The 22,909-nt window shown below is 43.7% G+C and overlaps 1 protein-coding gene across 5 annotated transcripts in view; it reads right to left on the bottom strand.

Moving 5' to 3' along the window:
* Window positions 1-365: 365 nt before the first annotated feature.
* The window catches only part of fgfr2 (fibroblast growth factor receptor 2), a 35,859-nt gene continuing 13,315 nt past the window's right edge, over window positions 366-22,909 (bottom strand). For 3 of the 5 annotated variants that reach the window (XM_026356009.1, XM_026356014.1, XM_026356013.1), the window contains 14 exons: window positions 22,048-22,217; window positions 19,966-20,089; window positions 16,187-16,377; window positions 14,889-15,033; window positions 12,966-13,165; window positions 12,085-12,224; window positions 9,900-10,021; window positions 8,942-9,052; window positions 8,433-8,623; window positions 7,611-7,733; window positions 6,518-6,588; window positions 4,172-4,309; window positions 3,583-3,688; window positions 366-2,127 (listed from right to left, as the gene is read on the bottom strand). In XM_026356009.1, the coding sequence (XP_026211794.1) occupies window positions 1,963-2,127; window positions 3,583-3,688; window positions 4,172-4,309; window positions 6,518-6,588; window positions 7,611-7,733; window positions 8,433-8,623; window positions 8,942-9,052; window positions 9,900-10,021; window positions 12,085-12,224; window positions 12,966-13,165; window positions 14,889-15,033; window positions 16,187-16,377; window positions 19,966-20,089; window positions 22,048-22,217 (1,997 nt within the window). In that variant the 3' untranslated portion in view covers window positions 366-1,962. Of the gene's footprint in view, window positions 2,128-3,582; window positions 3,689-4,171; window positions 4,310-6,517; window positions 6,589-7,610; window positions 7,734-8,432; window positions 8,624-8,941; window positions 9,053-9,899; window positions 10,022-12,084; window positions 12,225-12,965; window positions 13,166-14,888; window positions 15,034-15,749; window positions 15,889-16,186; window positions 16,378-19,965; window positions 20,090-22,047; window positions 22,218-22,909 lie in introns of all 5 variants that reach the window. The other 2 variants (XM_026356011.1, XM_026356010.1) reach the window with 2 other exon arrangements.

Genomic DNA, 22,909 nt, shown 5'->3' on the forward strand with positions numbered 1-22,909 from the left:
CATTAATCAACAAAATTGCTTTTGACTGACATTAACTCGTTTAACTAGATCTCACTTTACTTTGTGTTTGTGAGGATCTTAGCAGTTTTGCATTAAGACTTTTCTATGTAAACGTATGACACTTCTCTTTATTAGAATAAACAAGCCATTTGTAATATAATGTAACTGAAATAAGAAATATGAAACCAAAGTAATTCCTCTTAAATAGCTCTCAGAAGCTCATAATGACAGCTAATAGCTCCTGTCTCCACCTATGTCAGAAAATAAGAAATAGGAATTACCTCACAGTTCAAGGATAATCACAAGGTTGTTTCTGACAATCAGTGCAGACATGCAGCTTACACATCCAACATCCAAGTCAGAAATTAGAACAACTGTTTATTTTTTCCATCATTTATTTCGCAAATGTGCCATAAACACTTGCAAAAAACACGTTAAAGTTGGTCCAGTAGAAAACAAAACAAAAAAACGTGGTGATTTAATACTTTGTTTTTCAGCTTTCAATCAGGTAAATTTGTCTAGCTGAGGGGGTGGATTGCTAGTTGGTATTTCCAAAAATGCTTTCTTTCTTTTTGCTTTCTTTTATTCATATATAAATATCCAGAAATCAATTTTATTTCCTAAAGCAAAGCTAACGAAGAGTAAAATGACTGGATAGAAATGACATCATAATCTATAAAAAAGGGATTAGCTGACTATAAAATGTACAGTTTTAAAATTTAACTTAATATTCACATTCATATATAAAACTTACAAAACCTGGATCTTTCAAACCCACTAAAAATAGTTTTTTTTATCTGTAACTGCTGAAAGATCATTTTAAATTACCATAAATTTAATGGATTATTTGTGTATTATCATCATCATTAATGTCATAAATTCTGCCATATTGTTTTTGTTCTTTTTTTTTCCAGAAGTTTTGATTCATAAAAAAAAAACATAAGTCAATAAATTAACATGCTACCTCAGTCCCTGAAAGCCAATACTCAACTGTGTTACTGAGTGAGAGTAAGACAGGTGTATGTGTATATTAAAGTGTGAATCCATGTCTGTATTTGTGAGCGTGTGTGTGTGTGTGAAAGGAAATATAGGACACATAACCTGTTAGCATTCCTACCTCAAACTCAAAGTAGGGTAGGGAGGGTGGGGTTATTTCGGAGTCCATACAAAAAATAATTCATTGTAAATATATATATATATATTTATACATATTTGAATATATTTACAAATATACCCAGCACTATACATTATACTGTGTATTTTTCTCCAGAATAATTGGGAAGGTTTATCGAGACAACTGAAAAAGAAATGCATCAATATTACAAAATAAACAGAAGAGCAGTTTCTACACGTGCTCTCCTCCTATTCCTCTGTTTTGTTAGTCAGAGCTTTGTCTCTCAGTCCTTTCCTTTTCCTATTTGTCATCCTCTTCTAGTCCCTTGATTGAAGTTCACATCAGTCCATACATTCCTCCAGGAGCAAATAACAATCTTGGAATGCCAGTCACTGGAATGGGATCACCAGACAAGTAGCATCGTCATCAACAGCAAGAAAAAAAAAAACCTCTCTGGGTACAAACATGAGAACCAATATGAAAAGTCTGTGTGTTGAGGGAGAGGAGGACGAGGAGGAGGAGCAGGAGGAGCAGGGTCCCCAGGGAACAGCAATTCATTCAGTCAGTACAAAAACAGCTTCTGTAGGGTCCCTGTCCTCTTATTTAAGACCTCTGTGAACATGTAGTGTACCGAGGGTGAGTGCATGGCAGCATGAGTGTGTGACAGCAGCGCTGCCACCAGCCCAGTCCCATCTGGGTTCATTAGTCCATTGGAAGCCAGAGGGGCGATGGGGGGGCAGGAGTTTAAGGAGGATTTTAGGGTGGGTGTCTGTGCTACATGTGTTCTGGGACGTTGGCGGGGTAAGACTAGGGCAGGTAAAGCTGGGGTGGAGAGTGTGGGTAGGGCCTCATGTTTTCACGTTGCCATTGATGTGCTGGTACTTGGGGAGGCAGGGCTCGTCCGGTAAGGGGTCGTGGGAAAACACTGAGTCGTCACCGGAGGAGCAAGAGCTGCGAGTGTCAGGGAAGCTGGGGGAATACTGCTCTGTTGGGGCGCACAGGTCCAGATACTCCTGTAGACACACACAGAGGAATGAGGGCGTTGGGTGAGATCGTTTACACTCAGACACAAGCTCATATGTTACAACACGGAGAAGACACTTCGAAGGAGTGAGAGGCAAAAGATGTCGAGCAAACAGAGGAACATAAACATTATGCTGAAACCCAGTCAAAAACGATCAGGGACTTTCCAGAGGAGGGGGAGAGAGGTGGAGAAGAAGAGTATCACCGTCATTATGATATTTATCTAATTCATACAGAATCGCCCTGCAAGAATTGATGGAACAGAGCTGAAAACGATATCTTAAACTCAATACTGTATAAAGATATTTGCAAGAATGTGCAATACATTCAATGTTGGACTGTTAGCTGATCAAGCAGAGCCTGGAGACTTCAGGGTTGGCCTAGTTGCAGTTCTGGTGCACCACAAAGCAGTTTAATGTGGTGGTGAAGTTGGGGAAAAGAGGATATGTTTAGACCAGAGAACTGTGGCAGAGATGTGGTATCTCAGCATTTACAACATCCCTTCTCATCACTCTCCAGTTCAGTCCAAACAAATCGGTGGTCCGTCACTGAAACACGCAGCATTATGAGACAGATGGAAAAAATAAAGGCAGAAAAACCCTACGCTCAAGCCCCATAAAAAAAATGAAAACAATAATTTTTGGCTTTGTCCAGTAATGTGAAGCTGATATGGTCTTTTCATGTTGACTGAGGCAAACCTTTCCCCCCCCTCCTCTTTGTCTTTCATAGTTGCTATTGAGACTAGATGTGAGGAAGAAGAGTTTGGAAAAGACTTGGTTTTCTAGAAAATGAGCGCTGGCTTCTATTTTCCCAGCTCAACACGAGAAGGCTCACATTACTAAAAAACTCCACATCTGCCAGCGGTTTGGGGGTGGGGGGTGGGGGGAGCAAGAAAAGGGCGCTTTATTACATTTCAAAAGTTCAAACTCAGAGTTGGGATTTTTTGGCATAAATTCATGAAGCCCCAGCTCCTGAGCAGACGAGTCATGACAGCTTTCCAGCGACGGCCTCTTTTCAGGTCGGCACATGGATATCAAAAAAGACAGGAAGGGGAATGGGATGAAACGCAGACTGTTACAGGGAGTGAGGCATGGATGTGATGATTGGGCAACTTCACTGGGCTCTAGCGGCCATGTTGGGCCTGGATCAAATCATCCGGTCATTTTCTGGTCACCGTTTAAAGCCTAGTTTCAGCACTGTGGCTGCTAACGCTCCTAAAGCTTTCAGCAACATTCTGCTGAACCCTGCATACACTGGCAATAGTATTATTGACTTTGGATTGAGAAACATGTTACTGTGTGTAAGAATCATATTCTATTTTATTGTTATGAAATACCAGAGTCCTATTTGCCAGGAAACTGCAAAGGTTTTTGCAGCAGGATTTCTGACCACCCTGAATCCAAGATTAAACTGTGTGTGAAGAAATATGATGAAGCTGAACTCACCTCGTTGGTGCTGAGGGTAAGGATGCGATCCAGATCCTCCACTAGCTGCTTGAAGGTGGGTCTCTGGGATGAGATGGCATGCCAGCAGTCTTTCATCATCATGTACCTTCAGGAGAGAAGGAAAATTAGAATCAGTCTACTCAATGGAAAAGAGTGGCTGAAAAGAGACAGAACAGAGTACGTAAGTGTGGACGGCATATTTAAACTATGCCACCCTCGGTATAGCTTGTCTTCAAGTTTGTGTGTCTGACTCTCCATATCAAAGAAGAAATGAACAGCAGGCGTTCTCTGACACAGCCTCCCTTCTTTACATTTTGATTGCCTGTTGCTGATCACAAACATGCTCTCAGTGCTCACCACCAGCCCTCTCAGTGTGGCACAATGGCAGAGCTGTGCCATTGTCCACTGACCAGAGAGAACTCTTTGTGAACGAGGACACTGATAGCAGGCAGTCACAACTGTGCTGAGGCCTGACACTGTGGACCAAGAGTCATGGATCTGATGGAGACTGTTGTGCTGTTGGTAGTGCACACTTGGTAGCGGCTCAGTCAGGGAGAATGCCAGTTTGGCAGAAAGGAGTGAAACTTACAGCTCGTTGGTGCAGTTGCCAGGCTTGTCCATGCGATGGCCCTCTTTGAGCAACTTGAAGAGCTCCTCAACGGGAATGCCAGGGTAGGGTGAGCCCCCTAATGTGAAGATCTCCCACATCAGCACCCCAAATGACCAGCTGGTAAGAGAGAGAAACAGACATATACTTTATTGATATAGCTGTGAAATTGAATGTTTAATATGGTTCAGTTCCAATTATTGTTGTCATTTTCTTTTGACCTACAGTCACTTGGTCAATGCATCTCCAACCATATGACATCAGTGCTTCATTTCCACTCAAAGGCTTTATTATAACACAGATACACTTCCATATCTCCTGCATTCAGGCAGCCGTGGGCCACGTGGTCCAAACAGGCGTGTAGGAATGGACAAGCACACAGGGCATTTATCAGTCCCTGCATGTTTACACAACCAGCCCCACGTTTGTTTTCTCTTCTATCACCGTGTTCTATCTCTCAACCTGTTGAAACACTCACCTCTTGTTTCCAAACCTGTTGGCCTGTGCAGGATCATGTCCACCTGCAACCAACCGTGACTCACCAAATAAACAGAGCGCCAACATGCTCTGGGTCACTATGAAGAGAATGGCTTCATTGTGCTCATGTATTCCTTCAAAATAGATACATACACTAAACTTATAAACAAGGCAACCAATTCTAATAAAAGGGATTCTAAATTAGCAGGGTTCACGTTCGTATCTCATTACATTCACATGTCAGACAGGTTATGCATTCCCAGCTGCATAAGCTCTCAACTCAAAGCAACACGAATATCAATCAGTCAGAAAAGCACTCAGTGTATTTACATAAGTGGATCTGATCATAACATCAAACTAACAGGGCAGACCTAAAGGTAAACACCGTTTTTTCTGTAAAGGGGAGTCAGACCCCCGCACTGCCTCCACCAGGCCAGGCCACGATACCGTCTGTCACCAGCAGGATGCTGAATCCCCTGAGGAGACTTTCATTGGAATTCATGTATTCATTTAATCTGATGTCATGTATGGATCGCTTGTGCTTGTGGTGATGTTTGAGTGTAAGCACCACCATCCTATACATACCAACACCTCTCCTAATCTTCTCTTTCCCTTCATACACCATGTGAGAAAGTCAATTACTAAAAGTGAGTGATGAAATGTAATTAGCAATGAGCTGATAGAAAGGACTACTGTTTCCATAATGTGTGTACCCCTCCTGTTCAGCCGCCTGCACTCGGTGCTGCATCGATCAGTGCTGCCCTAAGGAAAATGAAGAGCGTCGTGCGTACATACATACATTTCTTATGTGCACACACAAACACGACCAGTAGAAAGATTATCTAACCGGGTGCTCAACTGGATGGGTGCTTTGTTTAGCGTGCTACTGGTCTATGACTCATAGACGCGTGCACATGCACCTAGTCTCCCTTCTCAGGGGTCAGCATCAAGGCATCTATCTAATTGCCACATACACTTTCTGCTGCCAGAGTCTGGAGCATAAAACTTCAAACAACACTGTCAGAACGTATAATAGTCAAACACCAAAAAGGAGAGAGACATTTTGCCTTTGTTCTGTTTTTAGAACGGTTATTCTGGAACTTAAAAAAAAAAAAAGAAACACCGAGACGGGTCAGCAATTCACATACCAGATGAATGAAAATAAGAATGATGCGGCGAAGGGGGGAGGGAGCTTATTTTGATGATGGAACTGCTCCAAAACGATGAGCCACATGTTCAAAGTGTTGCTGAATGAGGAGCGGCGAGTGACGAGGGGATCGCAGTGGTGGTGGTGGGGGGGGGGTTGTAGAGGGGATGAGGCCCACATTGGAGAGCAACAGCATTGTTGCATTCAGACATGCGTGGAGGCCCAAAAGGAGGGGAGACTTCCGAGCTGAGCCGGAGGAGAGAGGGCTGAGGCGGTGGGGGGAGGAGGCCCTGTTGGGCTCCGGGTTCCTTCCAGGGGCCTTTGAAGCCAGTCAGATTAGTAACACGGCATTGGCTACAAGTCTAGTGTGAAATCCTCACTTTTGCCATAGAACAGCCAGTGCTGGCCCCCTATAGACAGCGCACCCCCCCCCATGTACGCACACATAACACTTACCAGCACTACACCAAAACACCTCACCAACTCCCTGCTCTTATACTCTCAAAAAACAACCTCTAAATCTGACTGCAGGCCACAGGAAACCAGCTGGGCTCTTTTTTAAATCCTTCCATCAGCAGGGATTGTCTGTTTTACAGTGTTTTAATATAAAGGGAGGCTTGATTTGCATCACTGATGTGTGTAAATGGATTTAATATCATGTGTTTGTGATTGTGGGACACAAAAACAACTTGTTATATACTTACACATCACTCTGGTGTGTGTAGACCCGGTCAAACAGAGCCTCTGGAGCCATCCATTTTACTGGGAGACGACCCTGAGGACACACACAGGTGAGAGGTCAAACAAAATCTCTACAGAAACCATCCCTAAATCACCTGATGTCTGGCCTGATCAACATGTGTGAATTCATTCAGTGCTGGCATATCCCATTACTCTTGGAAAGGATGATACTGTATGTGAAAGCAGCCTGGGGAATAAGGCACTAGAGGAGCAACTGTTCAGGAGGTGGATTTCCCAGAGGAACATTTACATTGTTACAGCAATAGAGCTGATAAACAGGGTCACAGATAAAGGAGAGAGTTTATCTCTACGAGCCATTAAAACACTGACTGAGAAGCTAAGCACAGCTGACAAGGCGACTTTGGTCAATATCTGTGGTAGCCTAATGGCTACTCCTGTTAAATACTAATGGGAATGAAGTTTACTACAAGAAATATGCAAAAAAAAAACTATTTCCATGTCATTGAACACTGTAGATGGATTTGCTCCCATCAGACAGAAAAAAATAAAAAATAAATAAAACAAATGTGGCACTAGAATGATAACTCTGTCTAGAACTGTTAAAGTAAATGATCATCATTGTTGCTGCTGTCATAGTCCTAATCACCATTACCATAAACAGCATCAGATATTGTTGTTGTTGTCAGCTCGTTCTCAGCATAATTGTACATGCAATGAAAAGGCAACCATGCATATTAAATGAGGATGTGCAGGCAACGCTGCTCTGCTTTGCAGTGGGAAAGAAAGACACTACGAGGCCACTATGGAGATGTCAATTACATTTAAGCTGCTCTTCTCTCCCACTCATTCCGTCTCTCTCTCTGGCTAATTGAATAAGTGTCTGTGGAACCAAAGGAACAAGAGACTGAGGGATAAACAAGGGAGAGACTCCAGAAGCACTGCATTCACAGGCTGCATGGGAACCTGCAGCTTCTGCCAAGACACCAGCCAAGGGAAAGAGTGAAACAGAAAGATGAGGGAAGGAAGCTCTCAAAGACATTCTACCCCCTCAAAGTGCACATCCCTCATTGTGCAGCATGCAGGTTGAGGACTCACATTGGTTGTCTTTTTGTAGTAGTCGATGTTATGGACGTCCCTGGCCAGGCCAAAGTCTGCAATCTTCATGACATTGCTCTCTGTGACAAGGACATTCCTGGCTGCCAGGTCTCTGTGTATACACTGTGATGGAGACAGAGAGAAAGGAGGTAGGAAGGGAAATAGGAGGCAAAAGAGGGGAAGAGTAAGTCAGTTACCTCAATCCGTAAAATAAATTAACTCTGTAACAGGTGTAGCCTTAATTTCAAATGCTGTTAAAATATGTATGGTTCGGACGACCATCCAGAGATCTCTGACAGAATAACATGACGCCATAATGGCTGCACCAAGATGAACATGTCTGGATAAGTAAAGATTCCTCACATGCTTTATCATATAGAGTGGATGGCTGAGGTTCAGGGACGTGTGTGTGTGTGTGTGTGTGTGTGTGTGTGTGTGTGTGTGTTAGTGTGTGTGTGTGTGTGTGTGTGTGAGACAGCACACTCTGTCACATTCCAGTAGTGAGAGGGCATGTGAGGCTGCATTTGGCCAACATGGCTGCACCCCATTGTGAAAAGTTCACAATTCTTCTACACAGAGGGGCTTTTGTAGTGGAATGAGAGACAATAGGGGTGCGGGTGGGAGTGGGGGGGGGGGTTGTGTTTTTAGGAGACAATATTCCCACAGTGATGCACAAGCAGTCTTATGGAAAATGACATCACATCAAACTGTCTATGTACTGATATAAAGATCTGTCTAAGCAATGAGTTTAGACACTGAAAGCAGCTGGGCGCGGTGCTGGCGGCCAGGACATTTCGTGTGTGTGTGTGTGTGCCCTCTTACTTTCTGTGATGCTAGGTACTCCATTCCTCGTGCCACCTGGTAAGTGCAAGAGACCAGATCTTTAAACGTGAGCTGTTCGTCAGAGACACGGGCGATGTCGTAGGAGTATTCCATGCCAGGCGGCCTGCGGGCTCGTAGGTACTCCCTAAGGTTGCCTTTGGAGGCGTACTCCACTATTACATAGAGAGGACCTGCAGCGGAGACAAGACCTGCATTACCTTTCAAACATGGGCATTAATGATTCCCTTTGGTAAGGGAACACTGAAGAAATACAGAATGAATTTTTAATGTAATACATAGAGAAGAGACACTTTCCTATGTGAATGCCACATGTGCCAAGAAAATTTATGCTTGGAAACATGAGGAAGTCTATATGAACATCTTTCAAATGGCCAGACTCTTTTTATATTGCATCCACAAATGTACATAAAAATGTCCTATTCAGATCTTTATGATTCTCTTCTTCAGGCATCTGTTTGATTTGTTGTACTGTTTCCAATCCTACTCACCATCTTGTGTACAGGCCCCCAAGAGATTAATGATGTTCTTATGTTTGCCAATCATCTTCATCATTTCCATCTCTGACACCAGGTCAGACAGGTCTTTTTCAGTGGCATCATCTAGGAACAGAACAAATTTCAATGAAAGCTGTCAGGAAAGAATCACCCAAACATTTACACCCTGGTCCTGTTCAATCTTTTACCGTCTGACTCAGGATTCAGGGCCTGCCCTGTCAGACGCACTGTTTTGTAGGTGCTTCTGATTAAGTGTGGCTGACAGACAATGCGGGCTAAAGTTACAGTAGCGAAGGAAGCTCCTCATGCAGACTACAGAGGCATCCTTTCAGTGCCAGGGGAAGAGAACAGGAGGAATTAGAGACGTTCAATCTGGATTCATTATCTGTAGGAAAGGCTCCTTTTTCATGAGACTTATTGAGCCAGAAGAGGTACACAGACAGGCAGAATAGCGTTGCCTGCATTCTTCTGCACCATTACCTTACCGGTAGTTATTCTAAAGAGCAGACTGCAATTGTCAAGGTAGGTAGCTGCTGTACCTGATCTAACTGCCTCAACCCCAAACCAACTGAGTTCCCCCTCCTGCTCCATTCATTAATCACAAGCAGTGCTGCTAGTGTGACTTGCCTCTTTGTGTGGGTGCTGACTGAGCTCCAGCCAGCTGCTACTCTGGGGTCAGGTATGTGACCACCCCTAACCTTACCCACCCTACCCGTCTCCCCTTAGCCATCACTCAGCAACCACCAATAACAATTAATAATAACAGCCCCGAGCTTCACCTTGCTCGTTTCTGAACCCTCAGTGGAGCATAAATCATCTATAAAATGTACTCAGGTTGCCCACGAGACATAATGAAGCAGTGTACATCTTATCCCAGTGGCCTGATTTTCAGGACAAGACGTTTTCCATTACAAACTCTCTGTGATTGTGCAGCACCAAGAGACCCACTCACCTTTCAGCATTTTGACGGCCACAGTTACAGCCTCCTTGGGTTTGTCTTTATCGATGCCCAGGGCCTCTGCCATTACAACTTGGCCAAAGCAGCCTTCACCTAGGGGCTTGCCCAGGGTCAACCTGCAGCCACCAGACAGCAAACACAAAGAGGGAACATGAAAAAAGAAAAGAAAGGAAATGGATTAGCCGCTGAAACACAAACTAAAAGGTATCAACCTAATCTGTCTGTGGCATCGATTCACTCCCTGTGCAGAAATAAACAGGTTAGATAGACGGTGAGATTGAGTGAGCAAGTGAAACCTGGCACCGAGCCAGTTTCTCAACTTTACCCTCTGTGTGTGTGTGTTTTTTTTTTCTTCTTTACTCGATTGTTCTCTCTGTTACAGATTGTGTGTATGTGAGTGCTTTGTTGGCGTGGTGACTGCAGCCTGCGCCAGAGCAGTAGGTAGGAAGGCAGACATGGCAGCGATAATCACCTGATAAAGCCAGGGAGAGGCACTCATTTCTAAACTGTTTACCCTGCTTTGGCATGTTCCAATATACACTCTTTACAAGTCATTACACAGGGATTAGCTTAGCCCCGACAACACCGGCTGGGACAGATGGAATGCTGGCTTTGTGCTGCCATACAGGTGGGTTTGACTAGGTGGAAAATTTAAGTGCTATTTTATTGTAAGTCACGTCACAATAGCTATTGTGTTAAACATTATGTCCACGTTACATTACACTGATTTAAATAGAGAAGAAAATGTCCTCACACATGCTCTTTCACAGCAATCCATCAGACACACCTATCTGACCCGTGAACTAGCAGTGTAACCTGGTGCTCTTTTGTTTGACTGACAGGTTTTGGTCCCACCCCTAAGTTCCTAGCTATGTAAACACTCACACTGAGCGCCGCAAAGCCTGCGGCCTGAGGCCAGCACCCAGCTGTAGTAACACAATCCCCTATCTGTCCACACATACTCGCCGCACTCAATGGCAACCATTCTGTCCATCCAGCCACACATAATCAATGTTATTTTTCCTACACACAAACCGCAGGCTGCAATCCCAATATGATCCCTGAGGCGCTGGGATGACAAGAGAGAAATAAAGACGCATCAGAGAGTCACAGAGATTTATTCGGCCTAGACAAAACATCCCCCTTCGGTTGGTTCATCAATTAAAATCAAAACCTTTAACAGGAATACTACACTGCATCCTCACACAGAGTCTAGCATTACATGAGAATTGTTCTTTTCACTGATGAGTGATGGTAGAATTTATGATCCAAGCTCTTTATACAACCACTTTAACAAAAGACAGGCATGTTTATGCTTTGGGATTTTCCCTTATTTCCAAAACCAGAGGCCTCAAGTGGGTATTAAACTACTCTAACCTTTGCTGCCCTATTAAATCCACCCTGAAGCTTATCACTGGCTGCTGCAACTGTGACTAACCAAAACCTCAGCAGCGCTAATTCTTCTGGTATGAAACGGAGCAAACACTTCTAGCCCAGACATGCAGATGAAAGCTGCAAGTGCTAACCACTAATTAGCGCAGCTTCATTCTTCATCAGAAGCATGTGTGTGTGACAGCAGTTACAATGGTGAGGCAAGGAGCAGGGTGCCAAGTTCAGGTCATTTTACTACAGCTCCAGCAGATGAATCAGCAGCCTTTGTCTGAGCCACCACAATCATTATTCCCCAGTTAGTTATTTCTGCCTGCTGTCCATCGGTGTCAATAGCACTTTCCACCTAGAGCAACAGTTATCAGATCATTTAGCAGCTGAGATACAATTAGACAGACGGTCATTGTGTTGTAGTGTTGGTGTTATCGCCTACTGTAATCCGCCCTGTTAGCCAAAGATAGTGATATAAACATTAAAAACAAGAGGCAAAGATATAGAACTAAAAACATTTCTACATGCTTTCATGAGTATCTCTTTCAGAGTACTGCACAGCATTTTAAATGCTTTTTATGTTTTATGCAGGCACTAAATTAGATTTACATAATTGTGCATTTTGCAAAATGGTAGGACTTGCAATTAGGACCTGGTCATGTTGAGCATTTTGAATTCAAAACATCAATCTTAGTAGTAAAACTAGCAGAATCACTAAATGTTATGTTCTTAAGTAGAAATTCTCCACATATCGTAGTTTCACTTGTTTATAATATTTACTTCGAAAAAAAGTCCTCACCTGTCTCGGGCAAACTCCCAGCGTGGATCCTCGGGAAGATCGTACTCAGGTATTGGCTCATCGTGCGCAGAGCTCCGCCGTGTTGTGATGCGTACCAGCGGCGTATTGGAGTTCATGGAAGAGCTTGAGTCTGCTGATACCTATTGATGAAGAAAGATTGGCTGATCACCGAAGTCTAGGTTCATAGGTCAGATAAAGTTCCAAGACATCGTTAGAGGAGAGCAGGTAGTTGTGTGCATGTGTGTAAATGTGTGTGTGTCTTTTACTGAAATTACCATCTATGATGGTAAGCATGGCACATTAATATCAATATATTCTTCTGTGATTAACGGTTTAAAATTACAGCAGAGTCCACCTAAAGGTCGGAGATTACATTTCAGTGAGCAGCAGCAGTCATTTTGATGAATGTGTATTAACCACTCAGCCTCACCGCTGTCCCCAGGCCTCATCTCTCCTCTCGCCACCCTAACCTTACCTTGACACAGGAATCAGTCTCTCTGCAGAATGTAAGCCAATGCTTTTTTGGAGCATAGCTTTTGGTTTCCCTTGAGGGAAAGGATGGCTCACACACACACACACACACACAAAAAAAAAAAAAAAAAAAAAAAACTCTGACTGCAGTTTCACTTAGCAGTGCTCAGAAAAGGATGCCTTCTAAATGAGGAGTAGATTGTTTCAAATAACCTTTTATGTATGTGTATTTTTTCTATATTAACTGCAAAAAATAAGCATTTAAATAAAATAATGAACAATACATTTTTTATTATATTTTTCAGTATTATGGAAATAAGTTTAATGTCTGTCATTTTACAGCATGTCTGCAGTGTGTGTCTTTCTCCTCTAGGGGTGTTAGATGCCTTTAGAACTCTTTATCTACTTTCTGTTACCTGGCGGCGCAGAGGGATCTGTTTGCTCAGTTTGTGCACTGCTGGTTGGCCACCAAAGTCTGGTTTCTTTGCAGTGTTCCTCATGCGGCACACCACCACGATGCCCACCATGCAGGCGATGAGGAAGACTCCCACGCAGTATATTGCAATCTCCACATAATCTGGGGATATGGGCCCTGGGGATTTCTCGAGGGCTGAGGAAAATAAAGGAGGGGGGGCAGTGAGATGGAGGTCAGGCGAGGAAAAGTTGGAGGAAAACTCTCTCACACACACACACACACACACGTATGCGTGACATACAAGCACTTTCTTCATTTGAGAATTAAATAGAAACATGTGGGTATCACTCAGGTAAACACAGAGACAGATGCTCTGGAGATGACTTGTGTAAATGTAATCACCATCGACAGGCAAACTCAACAGAAATGATTTTGTAGCATCAGCACGCCTACTTTTCAGGCCCAGGCAGGGCTTAACAGTCTAAACAGATTTTAAATCTTCAATCCGCCAGTACAACCAGGTGTGCGTATGTCTGGATTCTGTGCTAATGTTGGAGACACGCGAGTACAAACACCCCCCCCTCACCCACCCACCCACGAGCATGGAACAACATGCGCTTCACTTAGGATCACGAACGAGGGAGAACAGTGCTTTCATGACTGTATCCAGGCTGAACTTCCTGTCGAGGAAATAAGTAGCTTGTGTGTGTGTGTGTGTGTGTGTGTGTGTGTGTGTTTGTGCTTTATAAAAATGGACTGTTCCATAATGCATAGCCCTGCAGACCACAAACATGGCTTGCAGCACAGCCATGAGCAGCCTGTCAACCAGCTGCAGGTACAGATACATGTAGGAACATTTCTCCTGTCTGCCTTGTATCTTCTGGTTCAAAAACCACAGTGCATACACAGAGGCCACAGTCTCTGCGGCACCATTAGTTCAGATATAGGACATTCAGAAAACAGTAAATATTATATATTAGTCCCAGAGGAAGTAGTTCGGCTGTGATCACTATTCTGTACTGTTTAAAGACAAAACTATTACTTCATTACTACATTAAGTGAAGGTTCATACTAGTTGTCTGTCAAGGCCTGCAAACAATCTCATTGGCTCATGTACTGCCCACCCTACTTTTTTCTGTAACTTGTACAGGAAAACGTATCTGTTTGGCCTGGAGTGAACTTTTGTATGCAGTGACACTACGTTTTATATATCTGATGCTTTGGTATGTATAATTACAGACCAGACATACAGCAATGGACAAAAATAGGATAAAACAAGTTGATAGATGAGAATACACACAGAAAGACAAACATTCACATGCATGAGTCACACAATGTGTGGAGGCAGAGAGGTTTGGCCCTGATAACTTAGAAAGTCAAGCCAACTTGAAGCGGCTGTTGAGCTTTGCCTTTCGATCTTTATTTCAAGGAGAAATGAAGATCTTCAAAGTAGGAAATTATCAGAGCCGGGAAAGGGGTGGGGAAAATGTTGTAAGTTAAATACATGTGCATGCAGAACCAAAGTGTGGCACTGAAAAGGCTTTCCCCATGGAGCAGAAGAGAGATCTAACAGAAGGAAAAGAGGCAAACCCTCCCCTCCTTTTGGTGTCTAGAGACACTCAAGTTGCTCTGGGAGCTCCACTTCCGTCTCAGAGTTATAATGAGTTGTCTGCAAAATGCTCTTGTTATCTGCACAGAGCTTTCAACAGCTCGCCAGTCCAAATGATATTATAGAATATATGATCCCTGCTTTTTCACTGAATTGTTTTAAATGTTGACCATACTGGTTTGTCACTGTAAACTGATATTTGGTGTGTGCACCTCAGACTGTGTTGGGAGGAGTTGCCTTTAATAGACTGAAATGACACAATCCAACCAATTTTAGAAAGAATGAAAAACAGTATACAAGTGTATATACCTGGAAGCACCGTCAACACAGCAGTGTGATAGGAGATCCCAATAGAATTACCCGCCAAGCACGTATACTCCCCAGCATCTTCAAATGTTACATTGGGCAAGTAGAGAACTTCTATCTCCTTATCTGTGGTGTTAACACCTGCGGTCTGGGAGAGGAGAAGAGGAGGAAATGGAAGCAGAGGAGGGGAAGAAGAAAGGAAGGGTCAAAGATAAGAGTGGAGGGTCAAAGAGAAAGATGGGGGGAGGACAGAGAGAAAGAGTAAAAAAAAATGAGACCCACAACACCAAGAGAGAAATGAATTGCTGGATGGCATCCATCGTGGCGGTTGCATCTAGAGCAAAGGATCTTGGGAGAATCCATTGGGAATGAAGAGGAGGAGGTTTCATAAATAAAGGCACAGACAGAGCCCAGGATGTCACCAAAACATGGGAAATGTACACCAATACACCAAAAATAAAAACCCAGAAGGTTCCCGTCACCAACACGACCTGCTAAAAGAGGCCAGACTAAACCTTGAACACATGCACAAACACAGAGAGCATGGAGAGCACTGTACTGCAACACCATAGACCATCTTGACACAGCTTGCAGGACAGAAAGAGATTGAAAAAAGTAGAAGAGAAGACAAAGTGAGATGCTAGCTGTGACAAATACAGTGTCTAGGTATGCAGGTCCCACCAGTGCTTCCATGGCTGCACCAGTCTCAGCAGCTGAAACACAAGGGTCTTATATTAGGGAAGAAAAGGTCTGTGAACCCCAGGACCACCAAGAGACCACCAGGAGGACCATCAGAACAGGTTGGGAGCAAACCACACCAGGGGGAAGGAGGGAGGGTAGGTGGGGTCAGGTCTCAAGGGTTACCTGGGATGACAGTCAGCCAGCCCGACTGGCTGGCCTCGCCTATATAATTGGACACTTTACAGATATACTCTCCAGCATCGTCCTCCGTCACATTGGTGAGCGTGAGCATCTCCACGTCTGAGCTGTTAATGCCTGAACGCTGAAATCCACACATACACATACTTAGACATGAACAGGTAAAATCACACCAAAAAGTTGAATTAAGACGTGCAAACATCATGACTACAGCTATTGTTTGTGGATGTGCAGGATAGAGGGCGGGAATCAGCACCAAGGGCCAGGACAGTAAAGATCTATCAGTTCATGAGGGAAGAAATACAGTGTTTATTACATGAGCTTTGAAATTCATCCGAAACACCTGCAACTAATGAAAAAAGAGAGAAGAGCTGCTTCTAATCCAGGAAATAACACCTAAAGGAGGAAGCGCCGGGATTTACCTTGAGCACTCGGACATAGGGAAGTCCATCAGGGCCGTAGCGACTGCCGTTCTGAGTGATGTGTTTCAGCCACTGGATGTGAGGTTGTGCGTCACTGTAGACCTTGCAGACGAAGCGGGCGTCCTCTCCAACACGCACGGTGGTGTTGGCAGGTAGACCAGCCTGAAGAATAGGCCGGTGAGGAGATCGTTCTGTTGAGAGCGAGGGAAAAGCTCCTTTTAGGATGTCTCAAAAACCTAGCCCGTGCATACTGTTTATCTTTGCAAAAGCAGAACCTCACATACTGTGAGAGTGAATGTTCTGCACTGGCTTTTTCTTATGTCAGAAATATAAAAAAAAACAAAAAACAGAAGAGGTGGGGACAGGACTTCCATAAAGAAAAAAGTGTATATATTTGCGTGAAAAGGGGTTAAGCTACAAACAAATGTTAAGTGAATAAATGAAAGCGATATTCCTTTACAGCACCCCCTCATCTACCAACTATCTGCATTCTTTTACAAGCAAACATTTGGCCTACGAATCCAAACAGAGCGAGACCTGATGAACAATGCCCCCTTTCAAACACTACCCAGCCTTCACAACCACGCTGAGAAATCCACCAACCCCCATACTGACAGCAAAAATCCACTGCCATCACACACACACACACACACACACACACACACACACACACACACACACACACACACACACACACACACACACACACAAAATGACATCACTCATTCTGAGGCCTTTCCAAAACAAACCTTACAGTAGATGCAGTGAATGCATTTGAGCATTTGTGTGTATGATCAAGTGTGGCTCCTGGGGGATAGTCAAAGGTTAAGGCTGTGTGATGAAGGGCAGAGACTGGGTTTAAGAAGAAGGACTAAAAACGAGAGACAGAATTAGCAAACCTTTGTGTGTCTGCCTATCTTCCTCCTTCATCTTTCTAAAATCTGCCAGATCAGATGATTACCTCCCTTAATTCCTCTCTCACCATCTCCCTCCTCCTTCCTGCACATTCCTCGACTTGTTTATTGTCTCTTTCTTTTTCCCTCTTTTTCTTCTCTCCTCCATCTTTCACAAGCCTTTTCACCCAGAAAGGGATGATCAACTTAAATGTCTCCCACTGTCATCTATAGTGCTCTGCCTGTAAAATCTACCAAACAAAATACAATCTGCTGTGACAGATGCAGTATTTACTACAAAAGGCAACAGTAAAAAGCTGAGGAAATAAGTTCAATTACAGAGAAGATTTGGCAAGACAAAGAACTTTGGCAGCTTTTTTGGAGATTTTAGAGCTGCCATTAAAAAAAAAAAGAATTTCCAACCTTCATTTTGGGCTCCCCAAAGGATTGCTGGGGTACTTAGAGCTTCATTGCTGACAAGTCCAAATGAAAGAATAATTATGTGGTTCAAGAAAATAGGCAACATCATGATTATGGAGTAACCCCAAAATGATAAAAGGTAAGTGGAGCAATTCTTGCTTAAATTAGAAAAATTGAATACTGTGTGTGTGGGCCCGAGCAAGTATGGAAATAGCTCCTTTATGGTCCCTCGGCCACACACACAAAAAGCTGCACTTACGGAGGGAAAGATGAAAATGAAGACAGGAAAAGAAATGATTGGAAAAACTTTGCCACATTGTCTATGTCTGCAGAAAGAAACGAGGGATTGGTGGACAAAACGGCAAACAGACCGTGGGTATGGTTTCCGTGTTGGACTAAAGAGCAGTCCCTGTGGTGCTTTTTAATGTTCTGCAATGACCCGTTTCAAAACCAAAAATTATTTATCAATTAGACCATTAGTCATTAGTGGGGTGATTTGATGGCGGTAGTGATGGGACAGAAGCAGAAAGACATGTGAGGAGACAGACCAGGGGCGTGCCATGGTTCCCCATGCGAGACTAGTGAACTGTGGGTGACATGGTGGCTTGGCACACTGGGCCCTAAGGGTCAGGGAGGGGTAGAGACACAGGAAGAGCGCGGCATGGCACAGGATGGCACGGGGATACCGACAAAGCGCAGCATGGTCACTGGGTGCCACAGTGTCGATTGAAAGAGCCGACATTTGTGTCTACTTGTCATGTGCGTCTGGATGTGCAACTGTGACCCTTTCTCCAGAGGCCGGTTTGAACCAGAAAATGCTGGTCTCTCTTAGTTTTAATGGCTGATCCTGTCATTTAGGGGGAAAAAGAGACTGATAAGAACAGACTTTTCTGTCTCTGTTTCCCCTCCTTTTTCGCTTTCTCCCCCTCTCCTCCCTCTGTCCACCCAAGTATAATGGAGCAAAATGAAGCAAGAGGTTGCAGGGAGCAGTGGTTGTGGAGCCAGACATGGAGGGGGTTTACTGCTCTGCAATAAAACAGAACAAAAAACAGAAATATGCAGTCTGAAGGAGAGCTTTAGCTAACTCCAGAGGGGAGCAGAGCAGGGGGCCTGGATTGGGGAGTCACTATGTGTGTGTACCCTCCTGTGTTTGTGTGCCTATAGGCTCATTGTGCAAAAACCTTCAGGTAATCAATCCCCATCTGATGTATTGAAAATAATACTCCTTATTACCATGGAGACGCTAATCAAAACAGAAGTGTGTAATTACAGTAGGTCCACTGGTGACAATGGTGACACTAGAGGAGTGAATCAACATACAGCACAGGCTGCTGACAAATGGACTGACCAGTTGGCCATAAATATTCTTCTATGAATCAAACTGATCAAACTGAATTAACAGCGTATTAACGACTAATAACTGTCACAAAAACTTTTTATTGCCTGTATTGATATTGTTTGTATTATGGTTCCAGTGAAGCCAAAAGAGAGAAGGTCCACATCACATTAAGGCCAAAGTTAGTGTATGCTCTGATATAAACACACACGCACACATTGATCTACTATCTTTAGTCCACTTTCTTGTTGTTCCCGTTGTCTATTGATTCTGTGAACAGAGCAGAAAAACACTTTCTGCTTTCTGCGTTCCAAAGGTCAAAGAGAGGGTTGACTGAGTTGGGTCTGAACTCAATGTAATAGCGCTGAGGCCAGCACTCTGTGTCCTGAGACAGTGACGCTAAATAATCATCTGCATCCGGTTTAAGTCGCCAGCATACGTGAGCTGACCTTAAAAGGTCAGATAAAACAAATCATACACATACGAACAGATTTTTCCAGTTACCCCTTGTGGTATTGCACAAGGGATAGTGCGCAATACCACTACAAGCTTGGCTGTTTTACTAGCCAAAGTTGTGGTGCTCAAATCATGTAAAAAAAAAAAAAAAAAGACTTATTCCACTGAAAGAGTCCTTGAACGAGCTCTTCAATAAAAGTAGTTCCGATGGAAAATAGTTTTGGTGATATATGTGAAATGATCCTTTAAACAGAAGTGGAGGCGGCTTGGAATTTGTACTGTAAAACATACAATCACGAGCTAATGTTTGGTACCTGAGTTTAAACAACACTGATATTCACCATGACTGGATATCATAAATACATAATCTGATCATGAACGTTATATTCATGATTATTATTTATAAATTAATAAAAGCTATATTCAACCAGTTTGACACAAGCATCTTTACGTATCACAAACTTGGCAGCGCCTCTTGACCTGCACCTGCATCCACAGTGCACCTGGACAATTAAATGGCACACACATGCACACTATCCTCACTGTGAGAACTCTCTCCACTGGCCTCCGCCTCCTTCTCCCCCATCCTCCTACTCCTCCTTTATTGGTCTCACAGGTGCACTCTGAGTTTCAGGTGTGAGTCAGCGCGTGTGTTTTTTGTGCGGGGTACTGACCTACTACATCCAAAGTGTAGGTGTGGTTGATGGATCCAAATTCATTCTCCACCAGGCAGGTGTAGTTGCCCTTATCTGACGGCACCACGCTCTCCATGATCAGGGTCCAGTGCTGGCTCCGCACCTGCATATGAGAGGCAGCGTTTTCTTGTTATGAGTGGAAGGAAACACACAAACACACACACACCCACTGATACGCATACTGTATAATAAGCATAGAGGTGTGAATGTGCCATTAACAGAAAACAAAGCACGAATAGTGCTGAATGAGAAAAATGAACGAAAGAAAACGATGAGAGGAGATTTAGTTGGAAGATTGCAAGACGAGGGCTGGTGCAGTGTGCTGAAGAACAATCACAAGGCTGCCACTAGATCGACTCTACAACACCAACATGCTCTCCATATTTCTTTACATCGACTCCTTGTTAAATTATTTCTTGAACACTAGATTTTACAAAGAAGTGGATAACATGCAACTGAATACACATTTAGAAAGGTCAAACACTGGTGCTTCCCTGTAATCATCCAATTCTTCTCTGTAGTAAACCCCACCCTGGGTGCAGTTATTCCTAATTTGTAAAAATAGTTTCGCTTGTGTGTGGAATCCACAGGTGTGAGACAACAATAGTGTTTCCGTCTGCAGAATGTAGCTACTGCTTGTCCAGGCCTACATTTCACACAATGAAGAGATTATGCCACAGGGCTGGGCTCAGATACAGCTTTTGTCCAACATTTGTTGACAAGAAGAGAGAAGTGAGCTGGCCACAGTGTGTATCTAAGAGCCTGACTGTATCAGTTCCATCACACCGTGGCTGTTTTTTTTTTTTTTGTTGTTTTTTTTGTTCATGCTGTAATGAACCTGCTGAGGGTCAAAAAGGAGCGACATTAGCAGCTACATCAAAATAATCTGCCTCCGGACTTTCCTGGCAAGGAGGCGTGTTTCCTCATAAGTCGTCAGTCATTAACCGGGAACCTCAGACTCATCCAGCATCACTGGATTATTTCACAATTCAATTCATTTCATTAACTGTTTAAACTCGTACTCTACTACGGCTCTGGCATGTGTAGTAAATGCTGCCTGCTCGGAGAGACGACGAGAAATTTACGAGCAAAATAGCTAAGCTGCAATTCAAACAGACTCCACGACAAGGAGAGGAATTCTTCCTATTTAGTCTGGCTGGAGCTGTTTTCAGGATTTCTTATACAAAGAAGAAATAAAACACAAATACACCAGCTTTACTTTTCCATGACATACACAATCAGGTATTTTCAGCACACATAAATCAACTCGGACACTGTATTGCCAAATAACAGGACTAGTGTAAGAGGCAATTTTACAAGTTAAACACAGAGACTATAAGTACTGTGCTTACAAAGTCATACTCAGTGTCAACTACTCAAAGTGATGACCACTAAAATATCTATATTTGCTGGTTCTCCTTCTCAGAATCAGGGAATGTGCGACTGGCGTCCGATACACTTAATGTGTAAACAGAGAACTTAAATCTGTACAGTATAATCAGCTCCTTTAGTTTAAACTTTAACCGGTCCTAGGAAACTGTTTGTAAATCACATTTCATCACAATAGAATCACATCCTGGAATCACATACTAGTCTCCAACCAAAGCCAGTGGGACCTGTTCTCCCTGATTGAGTTACCTCAGCATTCCCAGCTCACTTCAACCTTGACGCTACCTACTTTCTCTATACATTACTGTCTGGGGGCATTTAACCCTTAAGTCCCGGGCTTGTGTTTCTAATTGTTGGGAGTAAAGAACCATTTTGAGTTACAGTGAGAGACTCTGCAAAGTCTCCTGGTGAGAGGAGGCGCACGGATGAGCAATTCCAATTTCACACCAGAAACCCTGCCCTCGTTTCCTCTGTCTACTCTCTTCTCGTCACTCCAGCGAAGGGTGGAAAAGGGGTGAAAGGACGGCCAGAGAATGCTTTGACGGAGGAGGCTGGATATCCCCTGTAAATACATTTACTAACTATCTCCAGAAGTAAAAGCAGTAAAAAGCAAGACAGGGCAGTGAGTTGACATTCGTAATAAAAAGCACAATATGCTACTCTCTGTCCTACCTTATAGCCGCCCATGCGGTCCTCTTGGCGGAAAGGCCTGCTGTTTTTAAGCCAGCGCAGCGTGGGCCGGGGGTTGCCTCCTGCAGCACAGCGGAACTTGACTGTGTTGGCAGCTGGCACGGCGTGCAGCTTCTTCTCCATCTTTGCTGACGAGGTCCAAAATGGAGCCCCTGCAACCAGAGAACAGTTGGTGTTCAGTTAGGGTGAGACTTCCTAAACCATGACCGCAGCATTAGCAGTTTGGCTTGAGGGCCTTGGAGTGGCTCAGGGAGATATACATGGGGAGCGTGACTGCAGAGGAGCCAAACCTGAACTGTTCCTATAACTCCCAGAGACGCCCCCACACCCCCGGCAGTACTGGCTGACCCGCCAGCTCCACGCACATATAGTTAAATAAAAACACACACTTTCCCTGTAAGCTCAGTGGGGTGTTACAGAAGGAAAAAAAAACATCAGCTCTGAGGGGGGAATGTGCCTGGGCGTTGCCAAGAGGGTAACTAGACCATCACATTCAATTTCATCTTATTCCACTTAGCAGCTTTTTTTCTCTCCCTCCACTTCCTCCAATTACCATAGTTCCTCTGTTTATGTGGCTGTCACTTGGCTAGATATGAACGGCACGGCAAGGGATGCTTATCACCCTTGGAAAATCATTATGTGCCATCAGTGGAGAAAATAAATGTTTAACAAAGGATTTCCAAGTTCTCAACACAAACTTCTGTCCAGATTTTATCGACGGCAAACTGTTACCATGCCTCCTACTGAAACCTGTCACCTTCCTTGTCATTCGTCCATTCTTGGTTCTCTTGTTTTTCCCTATTTTTTGAGTCTCAGTCAGCTGGATTTTTCTCTGAGCCCCCCT

This window comes from Anabas testudineus, chromosome 15 (assembly GCF_900324465.2).
Source record: "Anabas testudineus chromosome 15, fAnaTes1.2, whole genome shotgun sequence".
NCBI classification, from domain to species: Eukaryota; Metazoa; Chordata; class Actinopteri; order Anabantiformes; family Anabantidae; genus Anabas; species Anabas testudineus.